Source organism: Phragmites australis, chromosome 17 (genome assembly GCF_958298935.1).
Source record: "Phragmites australis chromosome 17, lpPhrAust1.1, whole genome shotgun sequence".
Lineage (NCBI taxonomy): Eukaryota > Viridiplantae > Streptophyta > Magnoliopsida > Poales > Poaceae > Phragmites > Phragmites australis.
The window spans coordinates 25,768,950-25,785,632 of record NC_084937.1 but is presented as its reverse complement, the minus strand read 5'-3'; the positions used below and the strand labels follow the sequence as shown (position 1 = coordinate 25,785,632).

Below are 16,683 nucleotides of genomic sequence, written 5' to 3'. Positions count from 1 at the left end.
CAGTACATCAAAAGTATATTCGAGTTATGTCAAACGAGATTCAAGTTTCACTTTGGACTACTGCTCCCTGCAAGAACAGAATGCAAAAAAGAGATGAAACAGACATAACTGAAGGCAGTGGTATGAAAGAAATGAAACAAACATAACTGAAGGCAGTGGTATGTTAATATTTTTTAAAAGGGTTTCCTGTTCTATATTCAATTTTAATTACCCTCAGTGCTTACTACACATGATAGAAGTATAAGTATATAACCCAAATTATGTTCAATGCCATATAGTTCTAGGCACAACATGGTGTGCTTGGACTTGTAATGCTGTGCAGTTAATCGGCCCATGATGAACCCAGATTCTTTTCTCAAAACCAGAACAGACAACACCAACCTAAACCCATACTGGAACGGCAAAACGAAACCATTCTCAACTAAGAAGCATTCTCAACTAAGTCCCTATGGCTCCACAGAAATTCAAGAACATTAACACTGACCTTATCACAAGCCACAAAGTATCCTGTTTGGTGTCGGCAAACACCTTTACTAAAAATGGTACAATAATCCTTTAGCTGGGAGGCACCCTTTGTTTTCAACTGACAAAACATAAACAAAAGGTTACAAATATGAGGGGACAATTAAATAGTGAAAAATATTAGGGCAATGGCAAGGCAATGGACTAAGTAAAGCTAAAATAATCATGAGTGGAAGTGGCAAAACTAAGCCACACCTGTACATGCTGCATATTCAATAACCTCTAAAGTTTAATAAGAACATGTAAATTTATAATTGTTTGAGAACATATAAATTTATAAACCACACCTGCACATATGAAGCTAAAATAATCATGTAAAATTATCAGCCGGAGTATGCAGCCACACAAATCCCACCCCAAGAACATCGGAACCGACCAAACAAAGACAGGGAGTCTGCAGGAGCTCACCAGCAGCGGCGAGGGTCGGCAAATGTTTAAGAACATGTAAATTTATAAACCACACCAGCACATCAGAACATGTTTATTCAATCAAAACCCATTCACGTGTTGTTTTTTGTTTACTCAATCAAAACCCATTCACAACTACACAGGTGGAAACCATGTGAGTCGTGAGCTGTGAAAATTTCTACTGGGCTTCCCATCCGAGCACAACTTACACAATGAATAAGAACTCACAATCTCCACACATGGGCTAAAAAATGTATGTATTTGCAAAAACTAAGTAAAGCTACCAAATGCAAACACTAAGCAAAGCTACCCAATGCAAGTCTCACAATATGCCATATTGGATCGATGCAAGAAATTTTGGATAAATGTCACGAATTTAGAACTACTGAATAAAAAGAAATGAAACATCTAGGACTGGTGCTAAGTACCCAGATCACGGATCGATTTGATCTGTTACAAGAAACCTGCTACGCAAATTTGCCATCTATAAGTTTGGTCAGGATGAATATACACAACCAAATTTCCAGTACATCAAAAGTATATTCGAATCAATTAAGTGACAACATGCTGTTACATGCATGAGCAGATAGTTGTGAATTGTGTATATCATACCTACTGTAACCGAACATGAAGGATAAGAGATGCCATCGTTAATATTTGCGAGTTAGTGAGAGGCTTCAAGCTATGTCAAACGAGATTCTAGTTTCACTTTGGACTACTGCTCCCTCTAAGAACAGAATGCAAAAAAGAAATCTGGTGCTAAGTACCCAGTTGACGGATCGAATCGATCTGTTACAAGAACCTTCCACGCGAAAATCAAAACGAGGATTGCCAACAAGAGAGGATGGCGAGCTCACCTGAGCAGGACCTGGAAGGACTGGCGGTACGTGTGCTCCGTCGGGGAGAAAGGGAGCACCAGCTATCGGGGAGAAAGGGTGCTCTGGCGGTGCTGAGCCTTAAAATTGTTGGCATCTTGGAGAACAGAAATTCTAGAACTAAGAAATTCTAAGAAAAAAACCGGTAATCGATCGAGACCACCTCACGGTTGTAGTTCTACTCACCTCGCGAGCCTTCCAATACAACCCAAAAAAATGCCGCCGTGGTGCTGCCCTCGACGCGGAGGTACTTATAGGGGGCTGCGGAGAAGATGGCGAACGCATCTGGCGACTGCGGTTGGGGTGCTGTGTCGTGCGGGTGTTTCGGCGGTGGTGGCGGCAAGGAAATATCTATGGGCCCAAGACGGTTCGCCCTGGGAGGGGGTAGGGGCGCGGAGAAGGATGCGGGCGGGGAAGCGGAGAAGCCGGTGCGGCAAATACAGATGGCGCGGCGATTTCGGGAGCCGGGGCGGGGAATCGGGGAGAGAGGGGTGCGGCGGTCGCGCGAGCGTGCATGGCAGGGAATCAGGGATCGAGGGCACGACCGTCCAGCGACCGGAGGCGACGCTCGGCAGAGGAATTGCGATGGGAGGCGGAGGAATATTCGATGGCGGACGGAGCACGCCTTGTTTCTTTTTTAAGTAGGAGAGAATAGGATTCTCTCTTCTTTTCTTTCACAATTCACCTTGAAGTAAAGCTGTTGGAGATGAGAGGAAATAAAAGAAATGAGAATGAGAAAGAGAATCGGAAAAGGAACGAAATAAAGGGAATATGGTTGAGGTAGTCTAAACCGGAAGCAAATTTTATACCATCCGATACTTTTTGCCACTATTTTTTTTATTTTTTACAAAAATATTTCTCTATTGATAGTTCTAATAATATTTTTTTAATTTTTTAATGACAAGTTTGTAATAACGGTTTAAATCAGTGACAAATTTACAATTACCCCTTATATAAAAGATCATCTTTTATGTCCCCTCTCTTTTTAGTTTAATTATTAAATTACGAGATAAATAATATAGATATAGTTTTAAAACATTCTTATAAATAGAATTTTATAGAATTTACTTTCAGTCAAACCACTTCTCATGCCGACGTATCTTTCAAGAGACACGTGTGGATACGGATGAAAATAGATCCGACATGACGCATACCTCTCATTCTAGATTTTATCCTATATTTTTTAAGTTAGAATTGCTTCCAGACAGTATTAAATAATTATTTGTTTATTATATATCTTATTTTATATATTTTTAATAGGTGTTAAAACAGATAGTTATATACATATCGGTTAGTAGATAGATAAAAAATTTATTTTATTGACATCTTTACATACCACATTAAACAATAGAAAGGTACAATTAAAATAAGTACAGAGAATGATCGGTGAGATATAAAAATAAAAACGCTTAATATTATCTATCTACAGATATGAGATAATCTATTTATATATTATCATATTTTTAAATAAAATCGTAATAGATTTTCTCGTAACAAATAACTTTCAAATGCTTCGAATAAATACTAGTCATCATATATCTTATTCTATATATTTTCTCATAATCAATATCAAACACAAATACCAATCATTTTATATTTACTTCACGAACCTACGTATAGTCATCGTACTGACAGAAAATATCGGTCCTGTTTTCACTGGGCGCAGCTTCCTCGGCCTGCCTGGCTGGCCACGGAGAGGACGAGGTGGGCGGCACGTGGATGGGACCCATCGTGCTATTTGCCTCACTGCTCGGTGGGGCCCATTCGAACTGGTGCAGCCCATGAAGCCCAATCCATGGACTGGCCCGCAATTGTTCCCAACCAACCGGGCCACGCGCGAGCACGGCCCACATACAAGTTGGGTCGGCGAAAGGAGCAACGCGATGGCATGTACGATTTTTCATTTTGATATTTCAAAAATCAAAAAATTACAAAAAAATTTCCGTTTGAAAAATTATAGAACTACGCTGCTGTCGCCAGCTGAAACAGCCATAAGTTTAAAAATAAAAAATATTATGTTCCATTACTCTCAAAATTCAAAACACTATAAAAATAATAATAATAATTTTGAAAAAAAATGATGGCGTAAAAGATACTATGATCCAGATTAAAAAAAATTAACCCTTCTCACGGTGATGGAAGCCTAATTCTGCAATTTTTTCAGATAGATGTCTATTTTTATTCTCGAAATATAAAAAAAAAAGCTCTATGAATGTACTGCGTGAGCGCGACACGGTTCGGTCGATGGTGAGATGGTACGCGCCCCCAGGAAGGTACACGAGAAGGGCACTAGGCTGCGGGAGCTGAGCCGTCAATGTCTCGCACTCCTCTTTTCCACCTCCTCCACCCGACTCGGCGACCTCTGCCCTCCTCCGCCCGTTCCTCGCCGACGCCACCTCTCCCGGTAGCCGGTCCGAGGCTACAGGGAGCCGCTCCACCCTCCTGGTTCCAGGTACCTGCCTGGTTCTTCCAGCACAGCGTCTGTGATTTTAATTCAGCTTACTAGATGACGTGTGGTTGTTTGATCCCCATGACCATGCTCTCGTCGTCCCAGACCGAGCTGGAAGCGAGAATCTTGATCGGATTGCGCGGTGACTTTTATGGATTTGTGCCCAGGATAAGTTTCTTGTTGTTCTTGTTAGTTGGTATGTGGTCCGTTGGCTGGGTAGCTCTGCTCGGTCTGTGCAGTTGTTATGTGTGTGTTCAGTTAATACTCTTTCTTGTTTATCATAGGGGGACATTCGTGATTAAGTTTTTTGCTTGGTCGTATGGTGCCTTCTGGGATTTATGGTTAGGCAGCTTTCTTGGCTAGCCCTTGTACTGGGCCTTTCATTAGTTGGTTTGGGTGTAATTGTTAGCATGCCCACAAGTGTAATGTTATTTCCTCGAATTTGATCAATTTGTAAGTTTTCTACATTGACATAAGATTCTTATGGTCCGGTATGCTCATTTTGTTGATCAGAGGAACAGTGTTTTAAACTGTAGTGCACACTGCAGGACCACAATGTGTTTAGGCTCACTGTACTTGTAGGAAGATAAAGGAGTCTGTTCTTTTGTTGCAACGGGCTATATTTCTTGGCTAGTTGAACTTAGATTTGGTAAAGAAACCTGCGCATATGATCTCTTACAGCTTCACTTTGTTGAAGGTTACTGACATGAAAAAATTGAGCTTAAATCACTTTGTCGCCGGCCTCTGATATGAGAGTGGTAGAGTGCATAGAAGCAAGACCTTTAGAGTGTAGGAGACGCACCTTCCTCGGGTCCCTTCTGCAATTGATCTGAACATTCCGTTTCTTTTTTTGATGCAACTGGAGGGGTTTCCCCCTGCAGATTATATATTATAAAAACCAAAGAAGGTAAAGTACAGAAGAAAAGAACAAAGAAAGGAAAAAAAGGGAGCATCAATCAATCTAGAGCATCTAGCCATGCTGAAATAAGAGGTTTCAGGCTTGGTTTAGCTCTACGGACAACCATGGCTAATTCATACTTAAACTCGATCTTGCAGTCTTGAACTATCGGTTCTTTATTGGTAAAGATCCAAGCATTGCGGGTCGACCATATACTCCAGGCCAAAAGTATAATGATTTCCATAAAGAACTTCGTTTCTAGAACATTTCATTTCTTGATCAGATAGACTACATAAGTAGTCAGTTTGTTCTGCACTGTGAAAATTTTGTTTCCTTCTCCAATGCCATCTTATTCTGTAATTTGTACATGCATATGTCATGATCATTTGACTGTCAGCGTATTATTTCTGACAAGCAAAATTTGATGATTTCAAAAGCTGTTTTTTTGTAATCTCTCGGTACTGGACTAGCCATGAAAGCATGTATGCTTAGCCTTCATTCTCTGTTTGACAGCATTATGACAGACAGAAGTGATGGACCAATTGGTAGGCTCCCAGAACATCTTCTTGTAGAAATATTTGTTCGGTTACCTGTGTGCGAGTGGGTTGAGATATCATGTGTCAACAAGCACTGGGCAAGCATATTTCAAGGAGAATGCATGTGGCAAACTGCTATTGCAAGGAATTGGCCAGCAGCTGGTCTCCGGAAGCGCTGGCCTGGGCCAATTCCCAGAGGTTCTGCTAGGAGGTGAGTTTTGTGATCTGGTGTTATTATTATAATATGGTTATGTCGGAACTTTCAAAATACTACCATATGCTACTCTCTCTAGTCTTTTAATTTTCCTGTCCTTGCACCTCACCGCGAAAACTGATAAATGTCTAAATATTCTGTATTTATCCTCGTAGTATTATATTCATATGTATTTTTTATTTACTTTAGGCAATTTCACTTTGAATTGAAGTTCATGTGAAAATTGCAAAGAACTGGCTTCTTCCCCCCTTCAAAAGAAAAAAGAAAATAAAAGAAAGACCTGGCTTCTGCTATACATACTCACTAGATCAGAACTGGGGAGTTATTGCTCTCTTTGGATATCATGTAGCTCTAGCATTTTGAACATCCAGTGAAAATTATTTCTTGGGTCATTTTTAGGAGATTCCAAGCATTATATGTCTCTGAGAACTTTGTCCCATCTGGTGGGGAGATTGATGAACTTGTTGGTCACACTTATCTTTATTTAAAAGAACAACTTCAGCGCCCTATCATGCCTCCTTCCAGCATACTTCATGGCACCATCATTGGTGAGATTTTCTGTTCCAATTTTTCCAAGAGTGAAATTCTATTTATACTAGTTTCAGTGGTGGCGTACTTTCGGTATTGAATGGTCATGATCAAAATCATGGTCCAGAGATAAAAACAAAATGGAACAATGCTACGAAATCATTTCAAGTATGAGAAAATTTTGATACAGTATTATGATAAAAATATGCCTGGTATTGAAACAATGCTATGTGCTTTTAAGAAAGTACTTCTCTGCTCCAGAAAATGAGGTGCTGGGTAGATTCTCGAGAAAATGAGGTGCTGATGGGCTCTATATACACCAGCTCATTATTAACTGCAGGTGCTTTAGGGTTGTGAGAAGCATAGCAACATTACCTAAAAAATGAATTTGAGGCTCGTCTGAGGTCTTCCATAGCTGGCCCACTGGAAAGCTTGGAAAACACTTTGCTTTTCTGTAATTTTTGATACATGGTCAGAATAAAGAATAGAGCTTCATGACTGAGTATTGCTGGTATTCATGCTTATGCTCACACTGAATTAACTTTGTTTTCTTATCTTTTGCACAGATCAGTTCATTGCTTGTGGTAAGACAGCAGAAAAGGCCCATGAACTTGCTTCGAAAATATGGCTTGGAGTCATTGACAGCTTGGATGAAAACCAGCAAACTTTCTTTCTGTTAAAACACCTTGCACAAGAAGGAGAAGTAAGCGCTAATTCCTAGTTTTGTTTGCACTCTCTTTACACCAAAAATAAGTACCCTCACGTTAGGTGTGCCAGTACAATGCATTAATTCCTTTTTATACAAGTGATGCGCAAAAATCCTGAAAAAGTACTCAACTCATGAAATGGTCTGCTGGCTCCAGAGTTGTAGCATTTTTCATCAATATCTACTCTGATGCATTGTGATGTTCACGTTTTGGCACTAGCATAATAACGTAAAGGTGACTTGACATGCTGATATGCGTAGTATGCCACTTACTGAAAAATGGCGTTTCATCTTTTATTTGCAGTTTTTCCTTCCATTTCCCTACTCAAGGTCATACAAGGTACTATGGAGGGTGTTTGACAAGCTGTTCACCGACTTCCGTGACTGTTTCAGCCGGGCTGATTACCATGATGCGCTATCAGCTGCCAAGTCTAGGTTTCAACCAGTACCCTCTACATGGCTTGGCCATTAGCGCACATCTGTTGCTCTTGTTGTGCACTGCACATTGTCATAGATAAAGCATACATTCCAAAGGGCAAAGTGAGATGCCAAAGAGTGGCACTTCCTGTGGATGATTTGTGTTCATGTAGCATCTTGGCAACTTCAAGAACATTATACAGCTGCTTCATTGGATATACTCGTGTTCTTATAATTTCTTCAAATACGCAGGAGAACTGCGTATTTTTGTATTGAGAAGATGGAAGTTGAACTTTCACAACGCAAAGACGTACGAGGCACTCGCCAGTGTTGGCTTACATGATTCGACTTATACTATTAAACTATTTACAACCAAAAACAAACTTTCAGCACAACCTGGTATCTACATTTTCTGGTTTGTTCTGCAATGGGCGTCAAGTCAATCTAATGTGTGGTGCACAAGTTCCAGTTGAGTAGATCTATCGATTTCTATAAAATTTTATGTTGAACGATAATCAGTGGTGAAGGTAATTAATCTGAAAAGGAGTGCCATCACTGTTCTTTCCAGCACAACTCACATGCAGTGGTACATGTTAGGAATAATCTGACCGTGGTGTGTTCCCGGTCGTGGCGTGTGTGTAGCGTGCGTTTCGTCCGTCGATTCATGCGCGCGCGTGTGTGCGCTGGTTATTGCGCGGCGTCTAAGGCGGAGTCCAGCGTGAGCACGTCTCGCGATCGGAACGAGCGCCCTAGTCTCGTGGGAGAGCTGTGAGGCTCACGAACGAGAGAAGGCCAGGTAGCCGGGGCTGCATGCGTACATGCGCGTGAAGATCGCATGAGTAGATGCCTGGGCGCTGCGTCGTCAGGCCTATAAGAGTCGCATTGTAATCAGTTGCTGTGTGTTGAGCTGAAAAAAAACAGAAAACCCGGCGGCGTAGGTCGCTGTGGGCGTTCGTCGCCATTGCCGTGTGTGCTTGTGCTACTGTTCATCTTCTTCCTCGTGCGTGTGGGTGAGGAAGCGACTCCTGGGCAGCGCCAACAATTGGTATTCAGAGCCGGGAAGATGTCGACACCACCGAAGATTGGAGACGGCTCAAAGGTCGGTGCCACCGTGGAGCGCATCGTCGCCAACTCTGGCGCCGTGGAGCTGCCGCTGCTGACCAGGACCAACTACCATGAGTGGTCCTTGGTCATGCGGGTGAGCTTGGAGGCGCTGGGGCTGTGGGGTGCGGTGGAGTCGGATAAGGTCGAGCGCCGTGAGGATAGGCAGGCGTTGGCCGCCATCCTGCGCGGGGTGCCGTCGGAGATGAAGGCCGGGCTCGCCGTGAAGAAGTCGGCGAAAGAGGCGTGGGCGGCGGTGAAGAAGATGAGGGTCGGCGATGATCGCGTGAAGTCCGCCAGCGTGCAACGTCTCTTGAAGGAGTTCGAGAACGTCACGTTCCGCGACGGGGAGTCTGTCGACGACTTCGCGATGCGCATCAACGGGCTTGTCGCCTGCCTGCGTGAGCTTGGCGAGGAAATGGAGGACAGCCGCGTGGTGAAGAAGATCCTGCGCGTGGTCCCGAAGAAGTTCAAGCAGGTGGCGGTGGCGATCGAGATGCTCACGGACCTCAACACCACGTCCGTGGAGGAGCTCGTCAGCCGGCTACGTGTGGCGGAGGATGCTGACGTTGAAGAAGCTGCGGACGGCGTCGGGCGGCTGTTCCTCACTGAGGAGCAGTGGGAGGCGCGTTGGCGCCAGCGTAGCGGCGGTGATAGGCGCCGTGGCAGTGGCGAGAAGGGTGCTGGCCGTGACAAGGACGACGAGGACGCAAGCAGCACGACCTCGGGCGCTAGCAGGCGCCATCGAGGAAAGTGCTTCAACTGCGGCGTTCGTGGGCACATCGCCAAGTTTTGCCCCCAGGCGCGCTGTGGCAAGACGCTGCTGGCGGATGCCGACGACGAGCCGACGTTGCTGTGATGGCGGAACGCGCCATGTCGTGATTAGGGGGAGTTTGTTAGGAATAATCCGACCGTGGTGCGTTCCCGGTCGTGGCGTGTGTGTAGCGTGCGTTTCGTCCGTCGATTCGTGCGCGCGCGTGTGTGCGCTGGTTATTGCGCGGCGTCCAAGGCGGAGTCCAGCGTGAGCACGTCTCGCGATCGGAACGAGCGCCCTAGTCTCGCGGGAGAGCTGTGAGGCTCACGAACGAGAGAAGCCCGGGTAGCCGGTGCTGCATGCGTACATGCACGTGACGATCGCATGAGTAGATGCCTGGGCACTACGTCGTCAGGCCTATAAGAGTCGCATTGTAATCAGTTGCTGTGTGTTGAGCTGAAAAAAAACAGAAAACCCGGCGGCGTAGGTCGCTGTGGGCGTTCGTCGCCATTGCCGTGTGTGCTTGTGCTACTGTTCATCTTCTTCCTCGTGCGTGTGGGTGAGGAAGCGACTCCTGGGCAGTGCCAACAGTACATGCTTGTGCAACAGATCATCTCCGAACCACACGCACTGCACGAGAACAGTCCATAACGGCCTCCTTACCTTGTTCGTATTTGCAATTATTGCACCTCCGTGCACCATCGCCGACCTGCCTGATCTCCAGGCCAAGCTCCAGAAATGGCGAAGTCATCTCTGCTTCTCCTGCTGCAGAACATCTCCGTCTGCGCAGATCATCTGGCCCGTGCCGATCCGATGCTGGAGAGGTTCGAGCAGTGGATGGGCAGGCATGGACGTCTGTACGCCGACGCAGGCGAGAAGCAGAAAAGGCTGGAGGTGTACCGGAGGAACGTCGAGCTCGTTGAGAAGTTCAACTAACTCCATGAGCAGTGGGTACAAGCTGGCTGACAACAAGTTCGCCGACCTGACTAACGAGGAGTTCAGGGCCAAGATGCTGGGCTTCGGACCTCAGAGCAGAACCGGGCGCACTCCGATGCCAAGCACCATGACTTGTGCTTGCCACTAACAGAAATCATGAACTGTGGCAATTGAATGTTTCTGATGCTATTTCTCATCCAAGAAAAGGTTTTTGATGCTATGTATGCTGCCATAGGTTGATAATGCAATCAGTGACATATCAGCAGGGTGGCACAGTGGGTCTAGAACTATCTAAAATTTGCACCAGCTCTCAAATTTTACTGTAGCTTTAGTACGGTAGCTTTAGTACTATAGCACGTTGACATGCTAAATTATATTAAATTAGATCACACTTACCTACAATTCTGGATCCGCCACCGAGTGCATTGGCGGGAGGGAACCAGGGGAGCTGTGGTATGTGATAGCATCAGTGAACAATGATCTGTACAGATTTATCTGTGAAATGATAGATTCAAAAAAAAAATCTATGAACTGGAGGAATGGAGATGAAGCCTATTTTGATGAGATTTTGCGTTCTGCAGGTTCTTGCTGGGCATCCTCCGCCGTTGCGGCCATATAGGGCATCAACCAGATCAAGAACGGGTCGGAGCAGGAGCTCGTCTACTGCGACGCCGAGGCCGTCGGCTGCGCCGGCGGGTACATGAGCTGGGCGTTCGAGTTCGTCATTGAGAACCGTGGCCTCACCACCGAAGTGAACTATCCTTACCAAGGCACGCACGCGCGGCATGCATGTGTCCTTCCATTGACTGCACCAAGAGATCAAGGATTTTGCATGGCTTGACGCTTGTTGGATTTTGCATGCAGGGACGAACGGCGCCTGCCAGACGTCGAAGCTGAAGGAGAGCGCGGTGAGCATCGCCAGCTACCGGAACGTGACGCCCAACAGCGAGCCGGACCTCCTGCAGGCCGCGGCGGTGCAGCCGGTGTCCGTGGCCGTGGACGCCGGCAGCTTCATGTGGCAGCTCTACGGCGGCGGGGTGTTCACGGGGCCGTGCACCGCCGACCTGAACCACGGCGTCACGGTGGTGGGGTACGACGAGACCGAGGGGGCCGCGGACGGCGACGGCGGCGCGGAGCCGGGGCAGAAGTACTGGATCGTCAAGAACTCGTGGGGGACCGAGTGGGGCGACGCCGGCTACGTCCTCCTGCAGCGCGACGCCGGCGTCCCCTCTGGCCTGTGCGGCCTCGCGCTGCTTCCGAGCTATCCGGTCATGTGAAGTATATGTAAAGCTTAGCTATGCTGTGGGCTACTTAGCTCCATTGTTACAGCCTTACAGGTTTTGGGTTGCCTAGCTAGTGATATCCTCCATCTGATAAAAAATGCACGATATTTTTTATTTTTCAGGTCTTTCTATATTTTCTATTAGAATAAAGTTATAATATCTAATTAAAATATAAATATTATAAAAATATTTTTCAAGATAAATCTATGCGTATAATTTTTATATTTTTAAACTAAATATTATAAAAATTATTGACGGTCAAAGTTTTAAAATTTTAATCAGATCTTAATTAATTAAAACGTTAAGTATTTATATGTATGTATGTATCAATGTATTGAGTTATTGACCATGGTGATCAAATGTAACATGTAACATCTATCTAGATGAATTCAAATATGAAATTGTTGCCGTTTGCACAGAAGGTGTTCCCGTATTCGATGATATATTGCGATGTTATCCTAGCAATTGATAAGATCACAGCAACATTCGATGTAACCTGAAACGCACTATATCATAACACAAACCTGACAGATTCAATCAGCAGGGAAAACCATAACAGGAGAAACATGTTTACAAAATTACATCTTTTCTACTTAAGTACCAAAATACCAAAGTTTTTCTGAACCTAGAAGGCCTCCAGCTTCGTAGAAAGTTATGATCATAAATAATACAGTTAGAAATGTAAAAACTTTCTGGTCAATCAACAGGCTACAACAAAAAGTTGCAAGATGTGGTGATGCTTTGCAGAAGCCTAGTTGTTTGTTCACATCATTTCTTCAACAGCTTCTTCAACACATCTTCAGCGTGCCGCTCCATCTTCGGTAAAGCCCAGTCATGCTGGATGATATCCAGGTTGTCTTTCTCTGCACCCAAACTCTGAAAATGGCCAATCGAGAAAGGTAAGATCTTTCTGTGCTTGTCAAGTCCGTACAGATAATCATTGACAGTGCTAGTGAACTAGATAATTAAAATACGAGCAAAGAAGGGTACAATATCAAGAAGATTGTTCTGATTATACTCTTGGAACAAAATGCCCACAAATCAATGAAGAACAAAAACAACCATACATATTGCTGAATCTATAAAATGGCTATTCGAGACAAGAAGATACAAAGATCTTTGCAAAGGAACAGTAGCATTCTCCTGCAGTGCCATATGTCTGATAACGGAGCCAGAAGAAAACAGTTAGCCAGCTAGAATTTGCATTGTATAACAGGACTCTTGATCAAAAAAAGAATTCTAGAGCATCATCCAAGCAACTTAAACAAGCAAAGAAAGTGGAACAACATCCAAAGGAGGTTCCTAATTGGCAGTAGTTACCGAAACCCTAGTTGTGTATCATCACAATAAATGCAACATCGACGCATGTAAATACAAAATCATTCACAGAAATTACATCAAGCTATACAGCTTTTATGTAAACAATATCTAATTTATGAGAAGGTTGAATTAAATGCAGGATCAACATACAAAAAAAGCGAAAACTAAAAACACCAAACAGGGTGGTTTTATCCTTTGTAAGCGTAAGTATGAGTGTTGCGTGATGTGCCACACATGTGTGCATATGTATCAGCGGGGACAGGCATCAGAAATTCCAATGAAAACTGGAGTGTACCATACCATTGCGGGGTTACCTCCAAATCCACCACCCATCTGCATCATCTTTTGTGCATCATCAGTTGCTGCATTTCCATGCACAAATCATCAAACTCGCAGAAAACCAAAAAAAAAATCAAGGCGACCAGTAAACATTACTACAAAGTTTTGCATAGACGGGGACTAAATTGTGTATCATACCGTTTTCTTCACCAAGGATCAGACTGAAGAGACCCCTCAAGCCGAATAAATTGAGGAAGTACCTATCAGTAACAGCAAAACATTAGAGCACTTTAGGAATCCTAGTTGCTATATCAGCAAAATAATTCCTTGACAAAAGGATAATAAATTTATACACACCATGAACGGCTGCTAACATAGCTGACATCAACAGTACTCAGGTCAATCCCATTTTGCAGCATTCCCCTGAATCTTTGAGTTAATGGAAAGGGAATTTTAGCTGAAAAGAGATTGGTAGATATGTGAGCCTGCTGCAACTACATACCATTGAAATTTACACATGATGACAAAAACAACAAAAGTACAGAATATGCGTGACTATATGTCAGCACCAGTATGCTGAGTCCACCAACTGTTAATCTCATCACAAGTTTCTAATTCTTAAGAATGCATGCTTCTTTAGAATTTTATTGGAATCACATGAAAGTAAAAGTTGAAAAGTGCACAACTGAGAACAGGTACAATAACATTCTAAACTACTGTTTCCCAAATGCAAATCGAAAAAGGGGTAACTTCAGTAGATAGTCTGGCTGAACGGATCATATAATCTCCCGAGGGTGTTGTACCAAATGGCAAAATATACTAAGGAGCATTTACGTCATCTACTGATGCTACCATCAGATAAGTACTCTTTAATTTGAACAACTATATACAATTGCAGAGACTAGAAAGCTAGCTGCTAGCAATGAGCTTCTGTAATTAACAGAGGTGATCTTACAACAGAATGGGATAAATTTATGAACATGGAACTGTGCAGCTGGCATATGAAAAGATCAAGTATCACAGTAGTATACACAACAAAGCACATATGGGCATACCTGCAACAAAACCTGAAAAGAAGAAGTTCACCCATGCAAACGTAAGTGTCTGCAAAAGACAATATCACATGTTAATATAAGGAAGTCTCACACAATTACTATCATACATAGAGATCAATATGCAAAGCACTGAACCTGCGGAACTATCATGGATAGATTCTTCTTCATCATGTCCATGGCCATGTTTGGATCTGAAAACATGGCTGCCTGAGCCTTCTGTGCCTCTTCCTTCGGAACATGAAGTAATCCGCTTTCCTACAGTGAACTAGAGATTATCACCACGATATACACTAAAAGATCATGTGGCAATGATCTACACGCCATGTCAAATCGTAATAATGAAGCATCATCAGGTCTGCTGTGGCAATTCTACAACTTTGTGACTCCCGTTGCAATATCTATTGGTTGTGCGCACTCTATTCCAACTAAACAGGATAAGCTTTACTGATCCCTGATTTTTTTCCTTAATTGAGCTTAGTACTACAAGCGGAATTACCTCGTTGGTGTAATAAACCTTGCGTGCCTTGAAGGCCTTGGCCGGGATGAACTGCGCGTTGGTCCTCAGGTTCCTCGCCCTGACGACCACCTGCCTGCGGAGAAGCAAAAGCCTCACGTCAGCTAGTAAGATCAATAGCTGAACGCCAACAACAGAAACCTCAGCCCCCGCTACTCTCCCAGATGCAAATTTATCGAGAAATTAAGCCCCATGAGGTGGTTCCTGGATCCAGATCGCTCGGGTCGAGAGAACCGGGGAACAGATCGGGACGGATTGGTGATGGAAGGGAGCGGAGAGCACACACCCTTCTTTGACGAGCTTGGGGTCGGGGGATGGGGAGGCAGCCGGGGAGCGCATGAGCTTGGAGACGAAGTAGCGGAGCACGCCGATGAGGACCATCACCACCGAGAGCGGGACCAGGACCCAGTCCCGGATCGCCGTGTCCAGCACCAGCTCCTCCGCCATCGCCTCTGGAAACGGGGGCGCTAGCTGCGCGGCGGCCGCAGCGTCCAGAGGAGAGGAGGCGAGAGAGCTCGCCGGGGTGGGTGCGGGTGCGGATCGGTGGGCCGAGGCGGAGGAGGCGAGCTGAAGACTTGACGGGGGTTAACGGGTCGGGTCCGATTCGTAGTGGTTTTTCCTCGGAAAATAGGGAAACTATGCCCATTTTGCACTAGTTGGGCCGTAGAAAAAAAAGGCCTATGTTGCATGAGACAGCGCACCCTTTTTCAGAAATGCTATATACCCCTAGATGATAGCTTCTACACGATAGATTATTTTTTTAATTTTTTATGACTATTTTGATAATATATTGAATTTTGAGAGCATTAAAATGTAATATTTTTATTGTTAAATATGTCACCAGTTGAAAGTAGGATCGTGCAATTGTATATAATATAATAGTTTCTAAAATTATTTATATTTCTAAGTTATATAGTGAACAAGTAAGTTTATTTGTAATACTTCATTTTTATATGCAATGATAAAAATGCATAAGATTTTTAGAGGAACAGAGACCATTGATAAAAATTAGAAAAAAAAATTATGGCATTAAAGAAATTCTCTCTAATTTATTAGCAAAATGTTGATAACAAAAACAGAGAATCAAGCGGAAGTGATGAATGACAGGTGTGAAGCTACGTATCAGAGAAAAATAAAATCTTAGTTACTAATAATTTAATTTTATCTCTCATGTAATATCTAATCCTGAATATGTGTACTATCTAAATCTAAATATATTGAAGTATGCCATTAGATCTTTAAAGCTCTAGCTTCGTCCGGGTGAGCAGGAAATCCACATGATGAAATGCTGAAGGATAGGGTAGGCTCTCGATTCAGTTCCTAGCGACATGCATCCATAACGCAGCAGCGGAGCAGTGCTGCTGTCCTCGTGTCCCCATCCCCAAGTACGTCGAACAGCATCGCTGCTGCTACGACCGCAACTCGCGACACGAGAGCTCAGAATCAGGCCACGAAGGCGCCCGACGTTCGTTCGCCGGCGGCGGTGGGAGGAGACGCGTGGAGATTTCGCTCGAGGGACCCCTCGTTCTGAAGTTCACTCGCCGCGCAGGTGGACGCCTGGACGGTAAACAAAGTAACGATCAGTTGACTCGCCGGCGGGGGTTTAGTTGACCGTTGGATCGGTGAAATTTTTAGAATTTGGACTCTTTATAAAACTTTTTCTACGTATAAATCTATAAGAAAATAATGCCAAAAATAAATCTTTTCTACGACGTCATGATATTTATTGTCGTAGTTAAATAGCACGGTATCATAATAATTAACACAATGATAGCTACCACATACGATCTTTGAAATCCAAAATAAAATATGGGTATCACGATGTCAAATGTCACGGTGTTGTGCTATTCAACCATAATGCCACATATCATGACGCCGTATAAATATC

The 16,683-nt window shown here is 44.0% G+C and overlaps 2 protein-coding genes and 1 pseudogene across 3 annotated transcripts; 2 read left to right on the top strand and 1 right to left on the bottom strand.

Annotated features, from left to right (window-relative positions):
• Positions 1–4,053: 4,053 nt before the first annotated feature.
• Positions 4,054–7,769, top strand: LOC133897717 (uncharacterized). The gene is made up of 5 exons (XM_062338529.1): positions 4,054–4,257; positions 5,666–5,899; positions 6,302–6,450; positions 6,997–7,133; positions 7,441–7,769. The coding sequence occupies exons 2-5, from the start codon at positions 5,670–5,672 to the stop codon at positions 7,606–7,608; spliced, it is 684 nt and encodes a 227-aa protein (XP_062194513.1). The 5' UTR covers positions 4,054–4,257; positions 5,666–5,669; the 3' UTR covers positions 7,609–7,769.
• Positions 7,770–10,146: 2,377 nt separating this feature from the next.
• LOC133897810 (ervatamin-B-like) lies at positions 10,147–11,698 on the top strand (annotated as a pseudogene).
• Positions 11,699–12,119: 421 nt separating this feature from the next.
• Positions 12,120–15,393, bottom strand: LOC133897556 (uncharacterized). 2 transcript variants are annotated; one of them, XM_062338322.1, is made up of 8 exons: positions 15,082–15,393; positions 14,778–14,871; positions 14,417–14,536; positions 14,282–14,330; positions 13,584–13,683; positions 13,425–13,486; positions 13,262–13,309; positions 12,120–12,503 (listed from the first exon to the last, which is right to left on the bottom strand). In XM_062338322.1, exons 1-8 carry the CDS (start codon positions 15,240–15,242, stop codon positions 12,460–12,462), a joined length of 678 nt encoding a protein of 225 aa, XP_062194306.1. In that variant the 5' UTR covers positions 15,243–15,393; the 3' UTR covers positions 12,120–12,459. The 2 variants fall into 2 exon arrangements, with proteins under 2 accessions (XP_062194306.1, XP_062194305.1); XM_062338321.1 differs by having other exon boundaries at positions 13,248–13,309; positions 15,082–15,390.
• Between the last annotated feature and the right edge of the window lie 1,290 nt (positions 15,394–16,683).